The 25,186-nt window shown below is 41.2% G+C and overlaps 1 protein-coding gene across 4 annotated transcripts in view; it reads left to right on the forward strand.

Moving 5' to 3' along the window:
• The window catches only part of ANO6 (anoctamin 6), a 220,623-nt gene that overhangs the window by 178,484 nt on the left and 16,953 nt on the right, over positions 1-25,186 (forward strand). For all 4 annotated transcript variants that reach the window (XM_029615974.1, XM_029615973.1, XM_029615975.1 and 1 more), the window contains 2 exons: positions 13,027-13,229; positions 21,905-22,010. In XM_029615974.1, coding sequence (XP_029471834.1) covers positions 13,027-13,229; positions 21,905-22,010 — 309 coding nt within the window. The remainder of the gene's footprint in view (positions 1-13,026; positions 13,230-21,904; positions 22,011-25,186) is intronic.

The raw sequence follows: 25,186 nt of genomic DNA on the forward strand, positions 1-25,186 counted from the left end.
ACTCTCCTAGGCGTGCGTGCACCGAGCTATAAAGATCCTCGGGGGGAACCCATGCTCTTGGCGCCCTCCAGTGACATCACATGGCCATGCATCACAGGATTGTTGGTCTTCAAGCCTTGCTCCACATCCGTCTTCAGCCTCAGCCTTCTTCCACATCTGACTTCAGCCTCAGCCTTGCTCCATGTCCGCCCTCAGCTTCAGCCTCAGCCTTGCTCCACGCCTTGGCTGGCTGTTCAGATCTGACTGTAATCACAGCCTCCTGGACTTATCATAGCCTGGTTCATCCAAAGACTCATTCGTGCATCGTCAGCGCAGATCTTAGGGCTCTGCCCATGAGGTTGCATCAACTGCACCACGGCAAGAGGGGCTCATGCTCATGTTGCCCACACAGTAAACTAACCCAGATCTTACATAAATTTGGCCAGAGAAGAGTATGCAGTCTGGCAATCTCTCAGCAGCAGTCTGGCTCTCTGATCCAACACATTCAGGAAGTTAACTACTAGGGATGTGAATCAGTAACGGTCTCGTTTCCGGTATCCAGTTCGGGTAAAAACCGCGGGAAATCTTCATTCCCACGATTCTTACCCATTTTAATCGGCTGTGTCGTGCCGAAAAAAAAAACACCCCGACCCTTTAAATTTTATTCTTTCGCATCCTCCCACCCAAAATTTTTAAAGTACCTGGTGGACCAGCGGGGGTCCCAGGAGCGATCTCCCGCTCTCGGGCCATCGGCTGCCACTAATCAAAATGGCGCCGATGGCCCTTTGCCCTTAGCATGTGACAGGGTATCTGTGCCATTGGCCGGCCCCTGTCACATGGTAGGAGCACTGGATGGCCCGCGCCATCCATTGCTCCTACCATGTGACAGGGTTTGGGTTTGGGTTTTATTTTTAAGTGCCCTTTCTTTCCGCCCCGCCCCCCCCCCCCCCCCCCAAAATGATAAGAGAACCCCATGAAAAATTTCGTGGGATTTTCCTATTGGGTTTGGGGGCCCCCTGAATTCTGACGAGTTTGAAAATATCTTCCGATATTTTCAATCATCAGAAAAACGATTCACATCCCTATGAACTACCCCAACAGCTTAGCTGGAAACAGTTCCATAATATCCATATAGATGGGGAAATGTTTCTTATCATTTCTGGGAAGACAGAGGGCTTTTCGTGATGAATGACTTGCAGATTGAGCTTTGCAAGCTAACGATAAAACTTCTGAGGCTAGTCTGGCTGGCAACACGTGCAAATAGGCAGGGACCACAGGGAGTGTACCAGGGAGGCCTTCAGGAATCTTGTAGTAGCACAGACAGGGCCTTAAAGAAAAGTCCAGCAAGAAAAACCCTTCCTTCTTTAGGTTCATTCTTCTTGTTAGTTAGTTCCTTTCTCTCAAGCCTTTCATGCTGTCCAGGTGAACCATGAAAGTCCACTCAATCCCCAAAATAGGCATTGATTGGATACGTCACATTCCATGTGAACATCATTAGTGGGTGATTAAAGACTGATTTTTTCTCCTTATGAGCAGATACATGTGACTAAGAACATCCTAGAAGACACAGCCTGTGCTACTTACTGGATACAGTATGTGTGACTGACGGCCATTGCAGCAACAAGTTTATGTCCAGCCCATGTCAGTTAGTTCAGACAATGTCCTGTTTATTGAACAATAGCAGTTATTTGTCCTATACATTGGAGCAGCCTCCATCTTCTTTGGTCTGGAATCATTTTGTTTGGCTCACTGAAACACAACTCCTTCAAGGGTGATCTGGGCTGGGCAGTTCAACATCAATACATTCAAAGCCAAGATCAATGCTGAGCATTCTTTAAAAAGAATTGTGTAAGCCAGAGGTTCCCACACCTGTCCTAGGGGACACGTGTTCAGGATATCCACAATGAATATGCATGAGATCAAATTTGCATGCTGTGGAGGCAGTGCATGCAAATTTACCTCATGCATATTCATTGTGGGTATCCTGAAAACCCAACTGGCTGGGGGGTCCTCTAGAACAGGTCTGGGAACCACTAGTATAAAGCTTCCTGAAAATTATTTAACAACTGTTTACTTTTTTAATATTCTGGTGGATAAAGGGCACTCTCATTTGCCTCAGTCCTCTTGATGTTTCTACCAGTATACTGTCACCATTATAAGCAAGTATTAGTCTTCCTAATTTTTGTATTTCTTTTTAGTGGTTTTCTTAAATATAACATAAACCATATATGCAATGAGGTTTTGCTAATTAGAAATGACCCTGAGAAATTCATCCAGCTTCCATATTCATGAGTAGGCAGTCATCTCCATCTCAAAAAATATTTTCCATTCTGCATTCAGTATGGGGGCATGTTAAGTGTGTGAAAATTTAATAAATCATCTCCTGTAAATACTGTATTATATTCTGCTTAAAAGTGCTATAGCACAAAGGACTTTGGGCTGGATTTTAAAAGCTCTATGCGCATAGATTGCCTTAAGCGCGCCAGGCCTATTTTATAAAGGCCCAGCGACGCGTGTAAAGCCCCGGGAAGCGTCTAAGTCCCAGGGCTTGCAAAAAGGGGCGGTCCAGGGGCGGGGCCAGAGGCCTCCGACACAGCGGCCATTTGCTGCTATGTCATGGGATCACATGCCGGCAGGCTGCCAACGCGCTCAACTTGCGCCTTCCTCCAGGCAGACGCAAAAGGTTTGATAGAAATTTTGGGGGGGGTTAGAGTAGGGCTGGGGGGAAAGGTTAGGGGAAGGGGTGGGAAGGTTAGGTTAGGGTGAAGGGAAGTTCCCTTCCAGGCTGCTCCGATTTCAGAGCGGCCTGGGAGGGAATGGGGGAAGCCCATGGGCATCGGCGCGTGCAAGGTGCACTAATGTGCACCCCCTTGCACGTGCCAACCCCCGATTTTATAACTTGCACTCGCCTGCGTGCGCAAGTTATAAAATTGGTCACTCATGTGTGTTCGCCGGGTTGCGCGCGCACATGTGCGCCCACGCGCAGGTCTTAAAATCTACCCCTTTATATATTTGTCTTTCAGAGGATCAACATACTATCTCTCTCTGTAATCTCTGTACAAATCACATTATTTATTTAAATGTTCTTGTAGCCCACTTATCTAAACAGAAAGCTATTCTACGCGGAAAACATTTGTGAATGAATATTAACAGAATCGCAAAAATAGTAGTAAAATAAATACAATGAAGCAGCATTGAGAGGCTAATATTCAGCGGACCAGTGAGTGGGAAAGTTACCTGGGTAACTTTACACAGATATTCTGCAGAATTTAACTAGATAAGTCTAATGACCAGGCTTACTTGGCTTTGTTAATCTAACTAGTGCTGAATAGCAGTGCTAGCCAGATAAATATTAGCCATGCCCCGGATCAGCTCCTGCCCTGCCTCTTCTTAGCCAGCTAAACGTTTAACTGGGCGATGTCTTCCCCAGGTAAAATTTTGATGATGAGAGGAATGGGAATTTCAAATCTTGGGGTTTGTCTTGCTAATTTAAGTTAGCTGGAGAAATCCTTTTGAATATTGACCTCTTAGAGACTTAAGAAGCTTTGTGTCAAATTGATCTTGATTTGTGACTCAACTGTTTATGTTGACTCTGTTTAACCCAAGCATCTGTGTTTAATTTGAATAATTCTCACAAACAGTAATTTCTTATGGTTAAACTGGAACATTTTCCCTGGTGCTCTGTGGGAAATGGAACAAATCATTTTTGCTTTTTCAATGTGATGCTGTCAGTTTGCCCTAAGGACAATCCGGTAGAAATTACAAGAAGGGCAGAGATTTTAAAGAAAATATGGTTCTACTACCCATTCAGATATACAGAAAATCTTAAAGGAAAAAGACAGGAATGCCCATTTGGTAAAAATATATACATTCAGAATTTTAAAAACATACATATAGAATCCATTAAGATAACACCTTGGGCTGTAATCATGTGAGTTGGAGAGAGTAACAGCAGGATAATAATATGTAGAAACAGCATCTTATTGTCCCCCAGGGAGAGGTTTTTGTATATAATGTTATTTTCCTATGCTTGGCCTCAAGATATGTTGTGCTGATGTGGGGGGGATTTTTTTTCCTTAGAATTGAACTATATGTGTAGTGCTAATGGTTTTATTTTAAGATAGCATTTGAGACTGAAACGTTTTCTGTGGATGAATCAGTTTATGTTAATCAAAATGTATGTCTTTCATTGGCTTTCAGGCTGAAAACCCTAAAGTTAAGTGCAAATATATAGTGATCAGATTTATTTCAGAGGGCTGTATTATTCAGTAGAATTTTTCACTCAGTCTGTAGGGTAAAAATGAGACTGTCTGTCAGCGACACCAAAGATTTACTCTGACTGGTTTGTCTTTCAGAGATTGTGAAGTCAAATATCAAAATTTATGCCAATATAGTTCCTCCTTCCTCCAGCAGTGCCAAAAATACCACTAAATTATTCTCCCAGTGTACAATGAGAAACACTCTTGACATAAATAGGATTTTATCTGTTCTGGCAGATCCTTTGGGTATTTCTGCATGTTAATGATAAAACTAAGAATTATCCCAATCTTTTGAGTGATACTTCAGGACCTGGAAGGAATGAGCAGTGTGATTGTATCTCCAGTGTTACTGCACTTCATTTTTATTTGGTTTAGATGTATTTCTATATTTATTTAGATGCACCACCACTTTCTCCCTGCCCTTGAGTGTGGCCTAGGCTGTTTAGCATGTTACTGAACGAAACCTGTCTAAGGAGGAAGTTTTATCGATGTATTTATTTGAATGTATTACCTGCCTTTTTGAGTGAGAAATTCATCCAAGGCAGGGTAAAACATATTAGAAAGAGAAGATATAGTCAAAGTCCCATGGATGTAGCAACGTAATAATTTTAGTCTGAAGGGAACTTCAGTAAGGACTAGATTTGAAATAAACCATTAGGTAGAAATCAAAACATTTCAGTAAACAATAGGTAATAGCAGCATGTCTAGGGCAGTCATAGGGTGGGCGATTTTATAACAGCCCACATGGGGCTGAAGTCCTAATTTTGAAAGCGGACTTGCGTAAGTCCACTATAAACATTAGTGTGTATATGCCTGCTTGGGAGCGGTATAAAAGTGTCTGAATTCATTTCTGTGCATACTTTCAAAAATCAAAATTACATGCATGTGTGGTTCCCCCCCTCAGAAACATCTCCAAAGTGTGCATAAAATCTCTTCTGCACATGCTTTTACATGTACCTGATGTACACCAGGAGCAGCAGAATGCCCAACCAAGCTCTGCAGAAGTTCCCACTTCCAATTTTAACTTTATATTTGCATTTAAGATTATTCTATCTTACATACATTCCTTGCATACATTATGGGGTATAATTATTCATTCCCAGACCAATTAAATGTCTGATGCTAGAATCCAGACACAATGGTAAACAACAAAAACAGAACAAGCCTGCTAGCACCTCTTTGACATCACCACAGTTTTCTTCACACATATATAGGCACTCTCTCTCAAACACAAGACACTCTCTCTCACACAGGCAGTCTCTCTCATGCACACCAGATCTCCCCTTTTTCTTAGGCCGCCGGCTGCAGGAGAAATGCCAGCAGCCCTATAGGCCTCTTCTGCTGGTGCTACCGTGGGACCTTCCTATTGCTGGCGGGAAGTAGGAATCCTGCCAGCACATTATCCCATGATTCAGTGTGTTTTCATGTTGTTGGTGTGTGAGAACCCCTCTGCCACAGGGATTTTTTTGGGAGGGAGAGACGGTTTCTACCACTCCTAAAATGTTGCCGCGTCACCATAACACTGCCTTGCTTGGAGGATGAGTAAGGGGATAAGTGCAGAAGTAAGAGTAATAGTGGTAGCGGCAGACACTGGGGTGACAGAAATTGAGGGGGGCCATGGCCCCTGCAGCACCCCCCATTCCGACGCCATTCCTACAGGAGTGCAGGAGAAAATATTGAGGATGCTTAAGCACTTACAGAGCTGGCACCTATGAAAGTGATAGACATTAAAATCTCTACTCCTATTTTCCAGTAAGGTCTTAAAATCTGAGTTTTCTGTGCTGGGGAAAGCTTCTCTTTTACAGCCTCCTCCATACTCTGCCTTTGTAAAATGCTCAGAGTGGTCACATATGCAACTTACACAAGGTTAAAAATATTTCTAATTTCAAAAGCATCCTGGTCAGTTCTTACCCACCTTCTCCATTCAGTGTTTCTCTAGCTTTCTGCGACTTTCCTCAGAAAAAGGTCATCCTTTAAGTCTAAAATATTGCACCATGATCCAAGAGCTAATGGGTCAATTACAGAACTAAATTTGTTGTTGAAAAATAGTACCAGCCAATTTGATGTCTACAGTACACCTGCCATGGATGCAAAAGGCCCCATAAATAAAAGCAAGAGCGAGAATAAATCATACGGCTTTCCAAAGACATGGCTGAAAAAGTAAATGCAAAAAGATCAGTAGTTAAAAAGTACAAAGGATCTCAAAAAGGGGAACACAGGGAAGAATATCTGGTAAAACTCGGAGACAGAGAAAGAAGTCAGAATGGCAAAAGTGGAAGAAAAGAAAGCTAAAGCGGGAAAGTGAAGTGACAAGAATTATTCCGATAAGTCAGTAAAAGAATAAAGGCCAGTGGTGGGATTGTAAGATTGAGCGTAGACCAGGAAAAATGTGATAGGAGGAGAAGTAGATAGTAGAAATGCTAAACAAATACTTCTGTTTTATATTCTGAATGATGATTTGGAAAAGGTCCACTGAGAGGCAAGAGAACATATGGGAATGGGGTAGATGCCATATCATCTACCTGAAGACTGGAGGATAGCTAATGTAACCCCCATATTTAAAAAGGGCTCCAGGGGCGATCCGGGAAACTACAGACCGGTTAGCCTGACTTCAGTGCCAGGAAAAATAGGGGAAAGTGTTCTAAACATCAAAATCACAGAACATATATAAAGACATGGTTTAATGGAACAAAGTCAGCATGGCTTTACCCAGGGCAAGTCTTGCCTCACAAATCTGCTTCACTTTTTTGAAGGAGTTAATAAACATGTGGATAAAGGTGAACCGGTAGATGTAGTGCACTTGGATTTTCAGAAGGCATTTGACAAAGTTCCTCATGAGAGGCTTCTAGGAAAAATAAAAAGTCATGGGATAGGTGGCGATGTCCTTTCGTGGATTACAAACTGGCTAAAAGACAGGAAACAGAGAGTAGGATTAAATGGACAATTTTCTCAGTGGAAGGGAGTGGACAGTGGAGTGCCTCAGTGATCTGTATTGGGACCCTTACTTTTCAATATATTTATAAATGATCTGGAAAGAAATACGACAAGTGAGGTAATCAAATTTGCAGATGATACAAAATTGTTCAGAGTAGTTAAATCACACACAGATTGTGATAAATTGCAGGAAGACCTTGTGAGGCTGGAAAACTGGGCATCAAAATGACAGATGAAATTTAATGTGGACAAGTGCAAGGTGATGCATATAGGGAAAAATAACCCATGCTATAGTTACACAATGTTACGTTCCATATTAGGTGCTACAACTACAATCGTCGGTTCAGTGTGCTGCGGCAGTCAAAAAAGCAAACAGAATGTTGGGAATTATTAGAAAGGGAATGGTGAATAAAATGGAAAATGTCATAATGCCTCTGTATTGCTCCATAGTGAGACCGCACCTTGAATACTGTGTACAATTCTGGTCGCCGCATCTCAAAAAAGATATAATTGCGATGGAGAACGTACAGAGAAGGGCAACCAAAATGATAAAAGGAATGGAACAGCTCCCCTATGAGGAAAGACTAAAGAGGTTAGGCCTTTTCAGCTTGGAGAAGAGACGGCTGAGGGGAGATATGATAGAGGTGTTTAAAATCATGAGAGGTCTAGAACGGGTAGATGTGAATCGGTTTTTTACTCTTTAGATAATAGAAAGACTAGGAGGCACTCCATGAAGTTAGCATGTGGCACATTTAAAACTAATCAGAGAAAGTTCTTTTTCACTCAACGCACAATTAAACTCTGGAATTTGTTGCCAGACGATGTGGTTAGTGCAGTTATTATAGATGTGTTTAAAAAAGGATTGGATAAGTTCTTGGAGGAGAAGTCCATTACCTGCTATTAATTAAGTTGACTTAGATCATAACCACCACTATTACTAGCAACAGAAACATGGAATTGACTTAGTTTTTGGGTACTTGCTAGGTTTTTATGGCCTGGATTGGCCACTGTTGGAAACAGGATGCTGGGCTTGATGGACCTTTGGTCTGACCCAGCATGGCATGTTCATAAGAACATAAGAACATAAGAAATTGCCATGCTGGGTCAGACCAAGGGTCCATCAAGCCCAGCATCCTGTTTCCAACAGAGGCCAAAACCAGGCCACAAGAACCTGGCAATTACCCAAACACTAAGAAGATCCCATGCTACTGATGCAATTAATAGCAGTGGCTATTCCCTAAGTAAAATTGATCAATAGCCATTAATGGACTTCTCCTCCAAGAACTTATCCAAACCTTTTTTGAACCCAGCTACAGTAACTGCACTAACCACATCCTCTGGCAACAAATTCCAGAGCTTTATTGTGCGTTGAGTGAAAAAGAATTTTCTCCAATTAGTCTTAAATATGCTGCTTGCTAACTTCATGGAGTGCCCTCTAGTCCTTCTATTATTCGAAAGTGTAAATAACCGAGTCACATCTACTCATTCAAGACCTCTCATGATCTTAAAGACCTCTATCATATCCCCCCTCAGCCGTCTCTTCTCCAAGCTGAACAGCCCTAACCTATTTATTTATTTATTTAACTTCTTTTACTATACCGACACTCAAGACCAGGTCTTATAGTACCGGTTTACATTAGAACATGGGGAAACCAATTAACGTATAAGTAGAAATGAGAAGTTACATTAAAACAGTTACATTAAAACATTAAAACAGTTACATTAAAACAGAAGTTACATTGAACAGGAAACCTATTCAGCCTTTCCTCATAGGGGAGCTGTTCCATCCCCTTTATCATTTGGGTTGCCCTTCTCTGTACCTTCTCCATCGCAACTATATCTTTTTTGAGATGCGGCGACCAGATTTGTACACAGTATTCAAGGTGCGGTCTCACCACGGAGCGATACAGAGGCATTATGACATTTTCCGTTCTATTAACCATTCCCTTCCTAATAATTCTTAACATTCTATTTGCTTTTTTGACTGCTGCAGCACACTGAGCCAGCGATTTTAAAGTATTATCCACTATGATGCCTAGATCTTTTTTCTGGGTGGTAGCTCCTAATATGGAACCTAACATCGTGTAACTACAGCAAGGGTTATTTTTCCCTATATGCAACACCTTGCACTTGTCCACATTAAATTTCATCTGCCATTTGGATGCCCAATCTTCCAGTCTTGTAAGGTCCTCCTGTAATGTATCACAGTCTGCTTGTGATTTAACTACTCTGAATAATTTTGTATCATCCGCAAATTTGATAACCTCACTCGTCGTATTCCTTTCCAGATCATTTATATATATATTGAAAAGCACCGGTCCAAGTACAGATCCCTGAGGCACTCCACTGTTTACCCTTTTCCACTGAGAAAATTGACCATTTAATCCTGCTCTCTCTTTCCTGTCTTTTAACCAGTTTGTAATCCACGAAAGGTCATCGCCACCTATCCCATGACTTTTTAGTTTTCGTAGAAGCCTCTCATGAGGGACTTTGTCAAACACCTTCTGAAAATCCAAATACACTACATCTACCGGTTCACCTTTATTCACATGTTTATTAACCCCTTCAAAAAAAATTAGGAAAGATTTGTTAGGCAAGACTTCCCTTGGGTAAATCCATGTTGACTGTGTCCCATTAAATCATGTATTTCTATATGCTCCACGATTTTGATCTTGAGAATAGTTTCCACTATTTTTCCCGGCACTGAAGTCAGGCTCACTGGTCTATAGTTATCCCGATCGCCCCTGGACCCTTTTTTAAATATTGGGGTTACATTGGCCACCCTCCAGTCTTCAGGTACAATGGATGATTCTTATGTTCTTATGTTCATTTATGGAACAGTGTGTGTGAAACTAGGAAAACTATAAGTGGACAACATCATGGGACCAGATAGAATACATCCTAGGATATTAATGGATGTCGTAAGAACATAAGAAATGCAATAGTGGGTCGGACCAAAGGTCTATCAAGCCCAGCAACTTGTCACCCCAAGATAGACAAACTTACTGCTTCCCTGCTCTATGTATTTGGATGACTACCTGAATTGTAATCCCTTTGAAGTATCACGAAAGGTGAAATATAAATAAAAGATTATTTTTTGACACCTTCCTGTAACGTAGTGGGGTGTTTTCCCTGCATACTGCAACTTTCCTAATACTGTCATTCATATAGATAGACAAATTTGCAACCAAAAGGCTGCTCCCATGATGTTGACCAAATGGACATTGGGCTATGTGTTTGATTGGCTCTGCATTTTTAGGTGGTTCCTGTTAGACTGAAAGTTTTGTTTCAATGATTATTTTCATCCAGCTTTCTGCTCCCCTTAATGATGACACTGACTGTGTTTGGACAGTTGAATGCTTTGGATCAACCTCTATGATGTAATAAGGTGTTTCCCTGCCTATTGTATAGTTCCATACTTTTTATTCACATAGTCCAATTACATATTTGCAATCCAGGGACCGCCCAATGATGAGGAGGGAATGGATACCATGCTATAGATCATTTGGTTCAGCCCTTTTTAGGCAGCTTTTGTGAAGATTGGTTTTCCTCATTTTAAAATGTTCCCCACATTGTATAAGGCTGCTAATATTTGTAGATCTGTGGCCACATTAACAGGGTTGTTTATCAAAATGCGTTAAGGCATTATCGTGTGCATAAGGGTCCTATTGCCCGTGATAAAGCCTTAACACACACGATAAATACTGCATTGCGAAATGCAAATGCAAATTTAAAATTAGTATTCGAATGGCAGGAGTTTGGGTGGAGTAAATAGAAATAAGGATTGGTTAACGTGGCGTGCGATAAAGTACGCAAAATATCACGGGATTTAACGCCAGAAATAATTTTACCTTTTTCTGTGCTTTATGTCAGTTTGCTGGGCATTACTGGCCAAAATAGTATTTATCGCAAATGCCAGTGTGGGAGGGGAGAGAGAGAGAACCTCCGTGGAGGGTCACAAATAATTGAACTTTTTATACCTCTGTAAAGGGGGCATTATGAACTCAGGATGAGGTTTGTGAGATGGGGTGGGTTGGGGGGGGCAGATTTACATGCACAGTCATAAGTACAAACAGCACAGTTACCACCAGTGAAGATTTAATGTAATTTGGAGTGATGAAAGATAAAAGAAGAGTAGATTTGTACCATGAAATTAGCACTAGCACATTTAAGACTAATCGAAGAAAATTCTTTTTCACTCAATGCACAATTAAGCTCTGGAATTTGTTGCCAGAGGATGTGGTTAGTGCAGTTAGTATAGCTGGGTTTAAAAAAGGTTTGGATAAGTTCTTGGAGAAGTTCATTAACTGCTTTTAATCAAGTTGACTTAGGGAATGGCCTCTGCTATTACTGGAATCAGTAGCATGGAATCTTCTTAGTGTTTGGGTACTTGCCAGGTTCTTGTGGCCTGGTTTGGCCTCTGTTGGAAACAGGATGCTGGGCTTGATGGACCCTTTGTCTCACCCAGCATGGCAATTTCTTATGTTCTTATGTTCTCTTTACCTAGCTTGATACACTCTCTACCTAGCTGCAATCCAGCTAGATAGGGAGTAAATGGTACAAATCTACTCTTCTTTTACATTTCATTACTCCAAATCACATTAAATCTTCATTGATGGTAACTGTGCTGTTCGTGCATATGATTGTACATGTAAAACTGCCCCCCAAACCCACCCCACCCCCACAAACCTCACCTCAAGTTACTAGTGCCCCCTCTTACAGTGGTATAAATCGTTAACTTTTTTTGTGAGCCTCTAAAGAGATGCTCTCTCTCTCTCCCTCTAACTCAGTGTGCAATGTGAAAATAACACAGTACAATGTGGTATCAGGAAAATTAGCCTAACCATGCCCTTTTTTTTTTATCCCGGGTGCAATTGTCACTATTTGTATGTATTGAGAGGACACCATACTCAGGTTCCTCTGATGATGATAACTCAAAACACGGGCTGTGTTGGGCTTTCCATATCCCAGGTCTTTTTTGGTGAACTTAGCAAACCCTTCCCAGAGAACATTTTATATGGGCTGAAAATAATTGTTCTGCTTACTGACTGATGACAGAATCCATCTTGGAAAGTAACATTTCTTTTCCATTTGTATTACCTTTCATGTGTGTACCTTGTGACGTAGGGTTTTAAAATGCAAAATATTTTTTGTTAATTTTTTTAATAAAAAATATGTTTTTACCATTTAGGCTCACTGGAAACAATGGTCATAGGAGTTGCTACTCCAGATTCCAATTAGAATAGGAGTGTCCCTTTACATTTATTAATTTTTGAGCAGCCACCTTACATCTGAGCTTGTCCTGTGTAGTTCTATTTGGCCTTTGTTTCTGTGTGTGCCTATAACTATTACACAAATATAAGGCTGTTAAGAGAATAAGTTTGCCTATAAAGGGCTAAAGTCCATAAGTCTGCTTTGAAAATGTTCAGCTTGTGCTGGTACATGTATGAACATATGGACAGGAAGCTACACCTGCTTCCCAGCAGATGTAACTTTCTGCTTGTACATTTACATGCATACTTTTGAAAATCAAAATTATGTGCATAAATGCTTTCCCTTCCCCAACTTCACCCCCTGGAACACCTACTGCAAGTACAGGGAAAAGTACATGCATAATTGAATTGTACACATACTTTTTCCTGCTCAACTCCCTGGGAATTGACATTCATTTGCAATAAACTAATTGAATGAATAAATCCAAAAAATAAACATCTAAATCTCCCATTGCATTTTAATCATGGCATATATAAAGCCATTTACTAAAACTCAGATAAGACTACAGACTGTGACATGTAAATCTGGTGTAGTGCATTATACAACTGCCAAAATAATCTGTTTCCCCTTTGTCTTTTAGGCAATGATTATTGCTTTTACATCGGATATGATTCCCCGATTGGTTTATTTCTGGTCATTCTCTGTCCCTCCCTATGGAAATCATAGCACTTACACCATGAACGGATACATTAACAATTCACTTTCGGTCTTCAGCATAGCAGACTTCACAGAGGAGAGCCGGCCAGACTCGGTGCCTTGGTTTGGCAATAGCACCACATGCAGGCAAGTTTTGCTTTCATGACAGGATTCTCATGAAAAGCAAATTGAAAGTATTCTTCTTTTAAAAAATGATAGTTGTATTAAATATAGATGAAGTGGTAACCACCAAAGTTAATGTTATTACATTTATTTATTTTTTAATTATGTATTAACATTCCTTGGATTAATTTGGCAATTTTCAAATGATTCATTATGTATCTTAGGAAATGTTAGTGGAGCAAAGAAAAGACAAATGGTATTTGTCTAAAAATGAACATGAGAAGTGTTGTGATTTTGATTCACTGGGTTGCTTGCACATTAAGAGCATTTTGTTAGGTTATGTGTAATTATTTTAGCCGTTAATTTCTATTTTATGATATGATTGTAACTTCATTGCTTTTATTTATTTTATTGAAATGTTAACCGCTGTGAAGGCTATGCTGAGTATATAAGTGATAATAAACCTTAAACCTTATTCTCTAATGCATCTTTTTTTTGTTACATAAACCAGTCCTCAGCCTCCATTCCAGCCAGTCTGATTTTCAGGATATCCTTAATGAATATGCGTGCAATAGATCTGAATACACTGGAGGCAGTTCATGCAAATATATCTCATGTATATTCATTATCGATAACCTGAAAACCTGATTAGCTAGTTGGGATTTGAGGATCAGTTTGTGCACCACTGAGATATGTTTCATTATATAAAAGATTGACAGGCAGATGACTATTTAGAGAACTGATACATGGTTATGGAGTCTTTCATGTCTAGGTCACCAGTTCATGGTGGGGACATAAAAAGGCTATAAATATAAAATGTGTTGATGGTCTCAGTCCAGTAGTTAGGGAACAGGTATCCACATCACTAAAACCACCATCAGTTTGGCACTAAGTAGTACCATTGTTTGCAGTCTCAGCAAAGAAAGGCCAAACTGCACAGGTATGGAGATTAATTTATCCTCTCAACCCTAGATCATTATTATTACATTTACATTTATTAGAATCCTAACTCCAAAACCTTTAGGCAATGTGCAATCATATTAATATAAAATACAGCATAAAATAACTCAAAAACATAATAACTAAACCAACACAAGCATAAAAAACAAAAACAATAATAGCCTACAAGCTGATTTGCTATCCAGCAAATCCCTGTAACAAAGGAACAGGCTAAACACAAACAACAAATTTATGAAATATGATTAGAAAATTAAATTAAATAGCCAAGTTTTAGAAAGATTTCTAAAAACCAGGTAATCTCTGCACAGCCATACATCAGATAGATAGGAGTTCTAGAGTTTGGGACCAAAATAAAAGAAAGCCTTTTGCAAAATCCCACATAATAGATAGTTGAAGATGCCTGAACACACAAGAGAGCCTCTTGCAAAGATTATAAGCTTTTGATAGCTGATACCAGTTATGCCTATTCTTAAGATATTTAGGACCTAATCCACAAAGAATTTTATAAATTAATGAAAGGACCTGAAACTGGATCCATGCATTCACTAGGAACCAATGTAATTTATACAAGGATGGTGTAGTATGGCCATGCAAACTTAAGCTCAACAGAATGTGAGCAATTGTGTTCTGAACATACTGTAATTTATGTAATTGCTTTATATGAGCATCCATGTACAAAGAATTACAATAATCCTGCTATCCGGCGATCAGCATGTGAACAATAGTAATAAGATGCTCCTGCAATAGATAGGGATGAAAATTACAAATAGTGCAAATGTGAAAAGCAGTTTCTCTATCAACAACACGTGGCTGAAGTCATCCAGCAGTGCCGGCAAGGATCCAGTTCTCAGAGCTTAGGAAAAGTTTTACTGTGCATGCATGAGACCCTCAGTCTTTCTTCATCCGAGTTACCTCACGGACATGTTCCTAGTCTCTTTCTTAAGAGTATTGAGCCAATTCTTGACTTTATTCTACCTTTTTTCATCTATTTTGTTTTTGCTGCTGCTTCAGCAGCCCCTCAACAAAACTTTTCAGTTCTAAAAAGAAAAATAAGATTAGGAATGGAAAAACCCAAGACTAGAAGACTGCAGTCAGAAGTTTTAAGGCCTGTATCTGTGGTTACTAGATGTTCAACACAATATCCATGCTGTCTGCTATCTCCTGGGCCCCAATCACAATGCCTCCAATTGCCTTCAGTTGTAGTAGGATGTCCAAGGGTGCAACAGTACCATGCCTGGAAAATAGAGGCATACGGTGTTGTAGGTTAAGAATGCAAAACCACAGCACAAGAGGACATAGCAGAGCTGCTCCTCTTCTCAAAGCAAAGCATCAGCAGACATGCAGTGAAAAAAGTTGAGGCAGGATTCTTCTTCCCCTCTTTTCCACAAGTCTGGGAATGCTTCTTTCCTTTGGCATCAGTTACTAGATCCGGCAAAGGTCAGGGGTTGAGCATGGTACAGAAGATTAAAGCACCTGGTGAAGCATGGAGGAAGATGCTGAAGAGGCATGATGAGCCCTCTCCATGGCTGTCTTCCTCAGCGCCAAAGAAACCACCATTATCAGCATAGGGTGCCATCAAAGTGGAGCAGACTTCCACCCCAAGGCAGGAGGTCACTTCATCGATGTAGGTTTTGTTGTCATTTATGGCGCAGAAGACCCCCATGGTGCCAAGCCATCTATTCTATTCAGATCCAATGCAGTCAGGGTGCCATCCATCTCATCGGCTAAGAGTGTCTCCTTGGCAGAGCTTTCTAAGGCTGCTTCCTTATTTGAGTGGGCCATCCCAGCATATATGTACAAGAGTCCCACTGTGGCAGAGAAGGAAGTTTCACCAGCCAATCAGATCTGGTGCTAGCCAGTGAGAGCTGTTGCGCAACTGGCTGGATGTTCTGTAGCTATAGTTGCAGTCCTGAGTTCCTGCTCAGTGCCAGCACTATTGACAACTTTTGAGTGAGAATGAACCATTTTGGGTTTCTGAGGAAGATGTTTTTCCTCCAACCTCATTGCAATGGATCCCTCAACTTGTCAGAGCTGGTGAAGAATTTCTTTACCTCATGGTCTATGTTAAGTCAAGGAAACAACCAGTAAGACTGATCCCCTATCCAAGTTTCATTTAAGGTCATCCACTAAAGCCAGAACAGCAATTGCAGTATTGAAGCCTGGCCAAAAGCACAACTAACATTAAACCAAAAGATTAAATCCTCCAAATATTGATTAAGCTACAGTGCCACTGCCCACTCAGTTAATTTACCCAGATAGTGCAAGTTAGATATAGGTCTGTAATTTGCCTCTTCTGAGGCATCTAAATATGATTTTTATTCAGTACAGATTGAATAAAAGCATCCTTAAATCTACCATGGAAAATACTAGGACAAGAAATGTGGGTGTCGTGGGACCTGACACAATTGTAACATCGCAGACTCTTTCTGCAAAGTATGCAATGGGGTCCCAACAGGGGAAGAGACACTGTGGAAAGCAGTGCAGTGAAGGGGAGGGGTGACAGAAACAATGAGTACTCAAGTGATTCTCGCAGAGCCCCAGGTGGCATCAGCAGCTTTTCTTCCAGTGCTATTTGTTGCGCCGGAGGTGGACCCTTGGGCTGAGATGGGGTTGAAGCAACCCTTAGGAGGGATCCTATGGGTCCCCACCATCGGCAGGTGAAGAGGGTTGATGGACGGAGGTCGGCTGGCGCTTCACCAATACCAGCCCTCATTCCCCGCGAGTTGAGCCTTTGGGTGCCGGGGCTGGCTGGACTTAGGTGGGCCTCTGTCAGTCGTCGTCAATGGGAGGATTGAGGTCAGCCCAGGGGCAGCAACAGGAGAAAGTGATAGTCTGTACTGGACGAGGCAGAGTCCCGGAGACCCGGGCGCCAATAGAACCAAAGTCAGACAGGGGGCGCCTGAGCAAAAACAGGCCGAAGCCTGAATAGGTCAGGTCGAGGACACAGACTGAAGAACATTCGTAGGGCAAGCTGGAGTCAGGGCTGCTGGCAATCTGGAAGCGGTGGCAAGCAAGACTGAGGTCTAGACGAGGAGAGAGCCAAGAGCGAAGTCAGGCAATGCAAAGGTCTGAGTCTGGAGAGAGGCAACGGAGTAGTCAGGCAATGCAGAGGTCTGGGTCTGGAGAGAGGCAACGGAGTAGTCAGGCAATGCAGAGGGCTGGGTCTGGAGAGAGACAACGGAGTAGTCAGGCAATGTAGAGGTCTGGGTCTGGAGAGAGGCAGTGGAGTAGTCAAGTAATGCACAGGTCTGGGTCTTTAGAGAATCAACGGCATGGTCATGCAAAACAGAGGTCTAGGCTTGGAGAGAGTCAATGGCGTGAAATAAAATCATATTTAGATGCCTCAGAAGAGGTGCTAGTGGCATTCTTTCCCTGTAGAAAAGATATCTGTATGCACACTTAACTAGACAATTGGCTGATCAGAGCCAAGTCTTTGTGGGAGAGTCAGCAGTACACCCACAGAGTTCTACAAGTGCTGGAAACCCTGAGCTGGGTGGTGAATTCGTCCAAGAGTCAATGTCAACCCTTCCAGTCCCTAGTTTATCTAGGTGTACATTTTGATACAAAAGAAGGGAAGGTATTCATGTCAGACAACAAGATTGCAAACTGCAGGTGTGGGTGAAGAATATGCAGAAATTCAGGGCTCTTTGAGTTCTGTCCTATCTGCAGGTTCTTGGGGTCGATGGCAACAGCCATAGACTTGGTGCCATAGACAAGAGCCTATATGTGCCCTTTATAGAGAGATCTGTAGTCACCATAGTCTCTACTGAGTCAGAACTTCCAGAGGCCTCTACCTCTGGAAGTTCTGGACAGGAAGATCCTGGAATAGTGATTGGAGGAGGCGAACTTGAAAAAGGATATAGATTTGGAGCCCACACAATGGGTCATAGTTGTGATAAATGTGAATTTAGTAAGCTGGGGAGCTCATTGCAGGGGATAGGTGGCAAAGGTCACTGGTTCTCCATGGAGTGGAAACCAGGGCTATCAGTTTAGCCCTGATCAGCTTTCTTCCAATGATAAAAGGGAAAGCAGTCAGAGTATTGTCCAACAATACCCCTGGAGACAAGGGGGTACCAAGAGTTCCCACATAGAAAGGGAAACATAGCTATTGATGGCTTGGGCAAAAGACCATCTCAAGAACTTGTCAGTATCACATGTCACAGGGGTTGACAATGTTAAAACGGACTTTCTCAGACCACAGATCTTACACCTGGGCAAGTGGAAGTTAACCAAAGAAGCATTCATGCAAATAATGGAGGTCACACTTAGTGGGACCTGATTGTAACTTACAGAAATTCCAAGGCATAGAGGTTTTTCAGTCACAGGAAAGAAGTGGGGTCCAAGGGATTGGACATATTGTCACAGCCATGGCCACAGGACAGCCTCTTGTACATATTTCCCTGCTGGCTGCTGCTAGGAAAAGTAAGCCAGAGGATTGCAGATCATCCTAGTTGAGTCATGTTGGTGGCTCTAGACTGAGCCAAGCAACCATGGTATGCAAACCTGGTCAGAATCAGGGGGAGAAACCATTTTCCACATAAGAGGTCTACTCATCAGGGCTTGGTGATATTGGAGAACCCCTCTGCTTTTTGTCTTATGGCCTGGCTCTTGAGTGGGTGAGATCATCCAAGCAAGGTTAATCAGGAGCAGCGATATCAATATTGTTTAAAACAAGGAAAATATCTACATCCTTGCTTATGTCAAGGTGTGGAGAAGTTTTGAAGCTTGGCATCAGGAGAAATAGTTATCTCTGTTTAAATCACAGCTTCCTTCAATCCTGGAATTTCTGCAAGACGGACTGGACAAGGGTTTATCCTTGAATTTACTGAGGGTGTAGGCAGTGGCTATATCCTGCTATAGAGGCCAAGTTAGATGGAACTCCATGGGTCGTGCTGTGATGTGGTTCGCTTCTTTAGGGGAGTGAAACATATTTGCCCCAGTCCCTCTATTAATCCCAACAGGATCTAAGATTTTAAAAAGTTCAAACGTGAGCTTAAGACTTGGCTTTTTAGTAAAGCTTACTCGAGTCAAGCCTAAATACGTTTTATGTTGTCACAATTGATATCAGAATTTTATATAGAAGGACAACTACTGTTATTAGAATTGCAACTGATTTTAGGATTTTATATGGAAGGACATCTACTGATTATCTTATCATTTGTTTTAATTAATTTTATTATGTTTCATTTATTAAGTATAATTTGAGGTGTTTTTAGGATACAAGTTGAGCTATGTTTTATGTTTCATGACTCCAGGAACTTTTATATTTTAAGCTAGGAAATATTTTTTTTATGTTAATATGCACATTTTAGGCTTTTATAATGTATATTAGTTACTAGGAAGATTGCATTTTAAACTGTTGTGAACCGTTTCGATGGACCCTGAGCGACGGTATATAAAAAATGTTAAATAAATAAATAAACTAAATAAATAAATGAATTAAGGATCAGGTTGGCCTAAGTAAATAGTGAAAGGGAGGCAAGTCCTGGAAGGTTTAAGGGCACATTTTGCTAGGGTGCAGGCTGTGTTTTGGGCTTAGTCACACCAGCAAACATTTGCAAGGAAGTAACTTGGCCCACCTTCCACTCCTAAAAGAAGTATTGCAGACTAAACCTGCAGGCAAGAGGGGATGCAGCCTTTGGAATGAGTGTAATTGAGGCAGCCTTGGCTTCTCCCCATCTGGATTAGGAACTGCTTGGGTACATCTCACATGTCTGACCTGGTCAAGCAAGATGATTAGGAAGGTTAAATTGGAAACCTCCCTGATAATTTCCTTTCTTTGTGTCATGCCACACCAATCCAAAGCCCACCCAGGAGCCAAGGAAAATGTAGGTCTGAAAAGAAATAATAATATCTACAGTATATGCATGTAATCTGCTTTGATAAATATCATATGCTCAACCTGAAGAGCAATTTTGGGAGAGAAGAGCATGTTGTTCTGTTATTTATGTGTTGGTTGAAAAAAAAAGAAAAAATAGGGGAAGAACTTAGGCACCAGCTGGGCAATAGGCCTCCCTTTCTGCACGAGGCTATAGAGGAGAAGAGGGTATCAATATACAATTTAGTTCTTTGTTTCCATCTGCTGGTGAGGGGGACATAACTCACATATCTGAACTGGTCTGGCATGACTCAAGGAAAGGAAATGAGCAGGTAGGTTTCTAATTTCACCTTCATGAACTGGTTTAGTGACCATCTGCCTAAAACCCTGTGAGACTATTACAGAGGGCTAATGTTAAACAGTTTCTCTATATTCAATTATTTTGACCACACTACTAGAGAACACTACATATCATATCACGTCACACTTGTATACAAACATACAAAAATGTTTATTTAAAGATATAACATAAACACCTGTCTAAACAAATAAATACTAACTAACCTTCCACACAATTACAACCACACCATACACTCATTAAAATCTAATTGGCGCGGGTCCATTGCTGTTTTATGCACTGTGTTTGGTTAGATTTTAATGAGTGTATGGAGTGGTTGTAATTGTGTGGATGGTTAGTTCGCATTTATTTGTTTAGACAGGTGTTTATGTTATATCTTTAAATAAACATTTTTGTATGTTTGTATACAAGTGTGACGTGGTAAAACCCTGTGATGACATTATACCCATAAATCCTGCAGAGGGGTCAATCAAAACTGTATTTACTTGAATATTATGGTCCTCCAGGATTAGCAGATTGGGAAATTCAGCATGAACATTAAAACTTAGTAGAAGAATATTAGTTATCAGCAGCTTATGATTTCTGGGGGCATGATATGAATATGACTGACAGAGGGAGGGTGGTCTATGGAGCGGGGCCTCAAAGTCTGAAAGCTATGCAGGAATCCAGTGGCATCATTACTTCCGGCCCACTGGCATCACTAATTTAAGATGTCCAAATTCAAACAGCACTCAGCCCCTGTACAATGTTGTAATATCTAAGGACTTAACAATATACGATTGCTGTACTACAACCATTCTGTACAGGTCAAGACTTTACAAAACATCATAGATTTAGCGACAAGATGGAGAAAGTACAATGTAATCATTTTCTACAAGCCACATTTCAGTAATGAATGAAACATCTAAATGCTGTTCTATAATTACCTCATGAACAGAAACTTGGATCACACTGAGTATTAATTAGACCAAACTTAAAGCTGATAAAATCAGATTTCCATTTTTAGGGGTTTTCAATGCTTTCACAACCAGGACAAACAATAAACAAATCTCCAGGAGGGAAAGAAACCCCTTCCTCTTAAACAAATTGTGAACATACCCCACCCACCTACCAGCAAGAGCAGTAATAAATTGACCCAAGCACATGATAAATCATGAGAAACTAACATAAAATCAATAAAAGATGAAAACAAACATGTAACTAAAAAAAGTAACAAATAAAAACCATTGCAGCAATATGGTCCCTTAAGAACAGGGTGGAAACACATGGGCAGGGCAGCATAAGGAAACTTTAACCATTACTGTCCATGCTTTTCCTTCTCTATGAATAAATGTAAGACTTCAGTTTTCTAATCCTGTCACTTGGAAGCTTCCAAAAGTGGTAAATTCAGTAAAAGAAAAACATTTACACATTATGTTCTGTCTTCTGATCATGAGGGCTGAATTTCTTGTTATCTGGAAACCGATGTGATGTGTCGTATGAATGTCGGTATATTAAAAAAAACATTAAATAAATAAATAAATAAATGTATTATGACAGAGAATGGTTTTTTTTCTTTATCAGGTATCGTGATTTCCGGTACCCCCCAGGACATGAACATGAATATGCACACAATATATATTACTGGCATGTAATTGCAGCAAAACTTGCATTTCTTGTTGTTGTAGAGGTATGTGATTCTTTACTTTCTGTTTTATCACAGTTTTTTTATTATGACAAAAAGCTTCTGTATGAGAAGAAAAATGTGTTTTGATATTTCATTAATAGTTTTGCATTCTGTTAGGTCTGTGTGTTTAACAATTAATATTAATATTCAGGACTCTTTTTTTCAAACCCTTAGCCAAGACATGGGCAAACTACAGCCCCCAACAGGTTTCCACATGGCCTGCAGCAGTAAGATGGTCCCGACTCATGATGACAAGAGTAGATCACATCCAAGCAGAAGTGGCATCAGTGGGTTGGAAGCTATGTTGTCATTGGATCCCTGCACATCTCTCAGAATTTGAAGCCTTGCTCCTTAGATTTGTGGGGGGATACCCTCCCCTACCCCGCAGATCCTGCTGTTAGACATATTCATACAGAAGGCGGTAATCTACATAGAGATTACCGCCAGAGAAAAAAAAAATTTCTCTGGAAGCAACAAACATGTTTGTGTAAGGGTACCTAAAGGTCCCTGATCAGGTCACTATATGTCTATACCAGGGAGTACATATGATTATTGAAAGACTAAGAGTAGTAGATGCTGAAGACACACCGCACTCGGTGATGACTTTGGGAGTTAGAAGAGTACTTAAAGTAGAAACTCAGAATATTCTAGAGCTCTTTGAGTTGCGTCCTAAATGAAAAATTCAAATCATAAGCCATAAGGCATTTAAATTAGGATGGGTAAGGCAGAAGGAAATTAGAATGTCACCCCTTATAACTCTAAGAAGTGGATGAAGAAATTAACAAAAATAAACTGAATAGGGCAGAAAAGATGTCCAAGAAGAAGAGCAAGCCGAAGGAGAGAAGCTGGAAAGCTATGAGCACAAATGTTCATAGTCTGGGCAATAAAATCCCAGACTTGCAGGCTCTAATGGTGGAAGCAGACTTGGACATCGTTGTTATTATAGAGACATGGTTCACGGAGTCTCGTGATTGGGATGCAGCTATCCCAAGCTATAAATTAAGGAAGGACAAGAAAGGGGGAGGAGTAGCGCTTTATGTCAAAATCAATAGCCAAGCAACTGAAATGCAAGGGACATGGAGTAGGGAAGAAGCATTATGGGCTATTCTAAAAAAAGATGGTGCTTCCATTTACATTGGTGTGGCCTACAGGCTTTTGATTCAGACAAGAGCTGGACAGAGATCTGGTCAGAGACATACAAAAGGTGGGAAAGAAGGGAAAAGTGTTGCTCATTGAAGATTTAAATCTACCAGATGTAGATTTGAGTATCCCATCTGCGGAATCTACAAGAAGTAGAGAGAGAGTGGTGCCATTCTATGGACTCTGCTCAAACAAATGGTAATGGAACCCACGAAGGATGTTGTCATACTAGACCAGATGCTCAAAAATGAGGATGTCTCTAATGTCCGAGCAGGTGCCCACCTGAGCACCAGTGATCATCAGATGATATGATTTGGTATTGCAAATAAGATACAGAGAAGTCGTACAAAGACCCAAGTTTTTAATTTCAAAAATTTGGACTTTGTCGAATGAGGATGTTCCTGGAGGAAGAACTAGAAGACTGGGAGAAAATGGTTGAGGTGGAACAGCAGTGAGTCAAATTAAAAGAAGCTATTACAAAGGCAACAAATCTATATGCTAGAAAAGTAAATAAAAGGAAAAGGAAAAATAAACTGATCTGATTCTTAAAGGAGGTGGCTGAAAAATTAAAGGCAAAAAGAACAGCATTCAAGTATAAAGGATCCCAAAAAGAGGAATGCAGGGAAGAATAACTGGTGAAACTAAAGGAGATGAAGAAAGAGATCAGGAAAGCAAAAGATCAAGCGGAAGAATGGATTGCCAAACAGGTAAAGTGAGGTGACAAAACATCTTTCAGCTATATCAGAGAAAGAAGGGAAGCCCAAATTGGTATAGTGAAATTGAAAGGTTGTGAGCAATGTGTGGAGAGAGATGAAGAAATGACAGAAATATTTAACAAATACTTCAGTTCAGTGTTGACTGGAGAAGGACCATTGCTGGTTGATAATACCGTAAATTGTAGTGGGGTAGGTGCAAGCCCATTTGCAGAAGAGAATGTATGGGAAGAGCTAGGAAAACTGAAGGTGGACAAGGCTATGGGGCCAGATGTGGTACATCCCAGGATGCTAAAAGAGCTCAGACATGTGCTAGCGGGTCCACTGAAATACCTGTACAACAGAGCCTTAAAAACAGGAGTGATGCCACAAGACTGGAGAAGAGCGGTAGTGGTCCACGTCACAAGAGTGGTAGCAAAGAAGAGGTTGGAAACTAAAGACCAGTTAGCCTCACCTTGGTGGTGGGAAAATTAATGGAGATGCTGCTGAAGGAAAGAATAATAAACTATCTACAAACTGGTGGATTGCTGGACCTGAGGCAGCATGGATTCACCATGGGTAGGTCCTGTCAGACAAATCTGATTGATTTTTTTCATTGGATGACTAGAGAAAAGGATCAAGCACTCCATATGATATACTTGGATTTTAGCAAAACCTTTGAAACAGTTCCACATAGGAAGCTCATAAATAAAATAAGTTTAGGAGTCAGCATCAAGGTGATGGAGAGAATTACAAACTGGTTGTCTGACAGGAGACAGCATGTAATAGTAAATGAGACCTACTCAGAAGAGAGAATAGTGTTAAATGGCATGCTACAAGTGTTATGCTCAGGCTCGTGAATCCTTGGGCCAACGGGAGGATGGAATACCTTAGGAAGAGGATCCGTAGGTTCTCCCATCGGGTGGCGAGGCAGGAACGGAAGACGTGACCAGCTGACCCTCTGCACTGGAGACAGAGGCGACTGTGGAGGCAGACGAGGAGTCGTGACGTCGAAGAAAGGAAGTGTGTCTTCGCCACTGGAGGTCCGCGGTCCCCCCAGGAGGAGTCCGTAGGGACCCAGACTGCTGGGACTTAGGTGGACCTTTGAGAGGTCAAGACGTTCGGTGCAAGGGCTGACAGGAGCTTCACCCCTGGAAGCCCGTGGTCCCCCCGGGAGGAGCCCGTAGGGACCCGGGCCGCTGGGACTTAGGCGGGCCCTTGGAGACGATGGTCAAGGAGGAGTCTGAAGACAAGTGCTAGAGGGTCGTCACTTACCAGTCCAAGGTCACACGCCAAGGGATCACCACTTGCCAGTCCGAAGTCACATACCAGAGAATCACCGCTTGC

Source organism: Rhinatrema bivittatum, chromosome 9 (assembly GCF_901001135.1).
Source record: "Rhinatrema bivittatum chromosome 9, aRhiBiv1.1, whole genome shotgun sequence".
In the NCBI taxonomy this organism is placed as follows: domain Eukaryota; kingdom Metazoa; phylum Chordata; class Amphibia; order Gymnophiona; family Rhinatrematidae; genus Rhinatrema; species Rhinatrema bivittatum.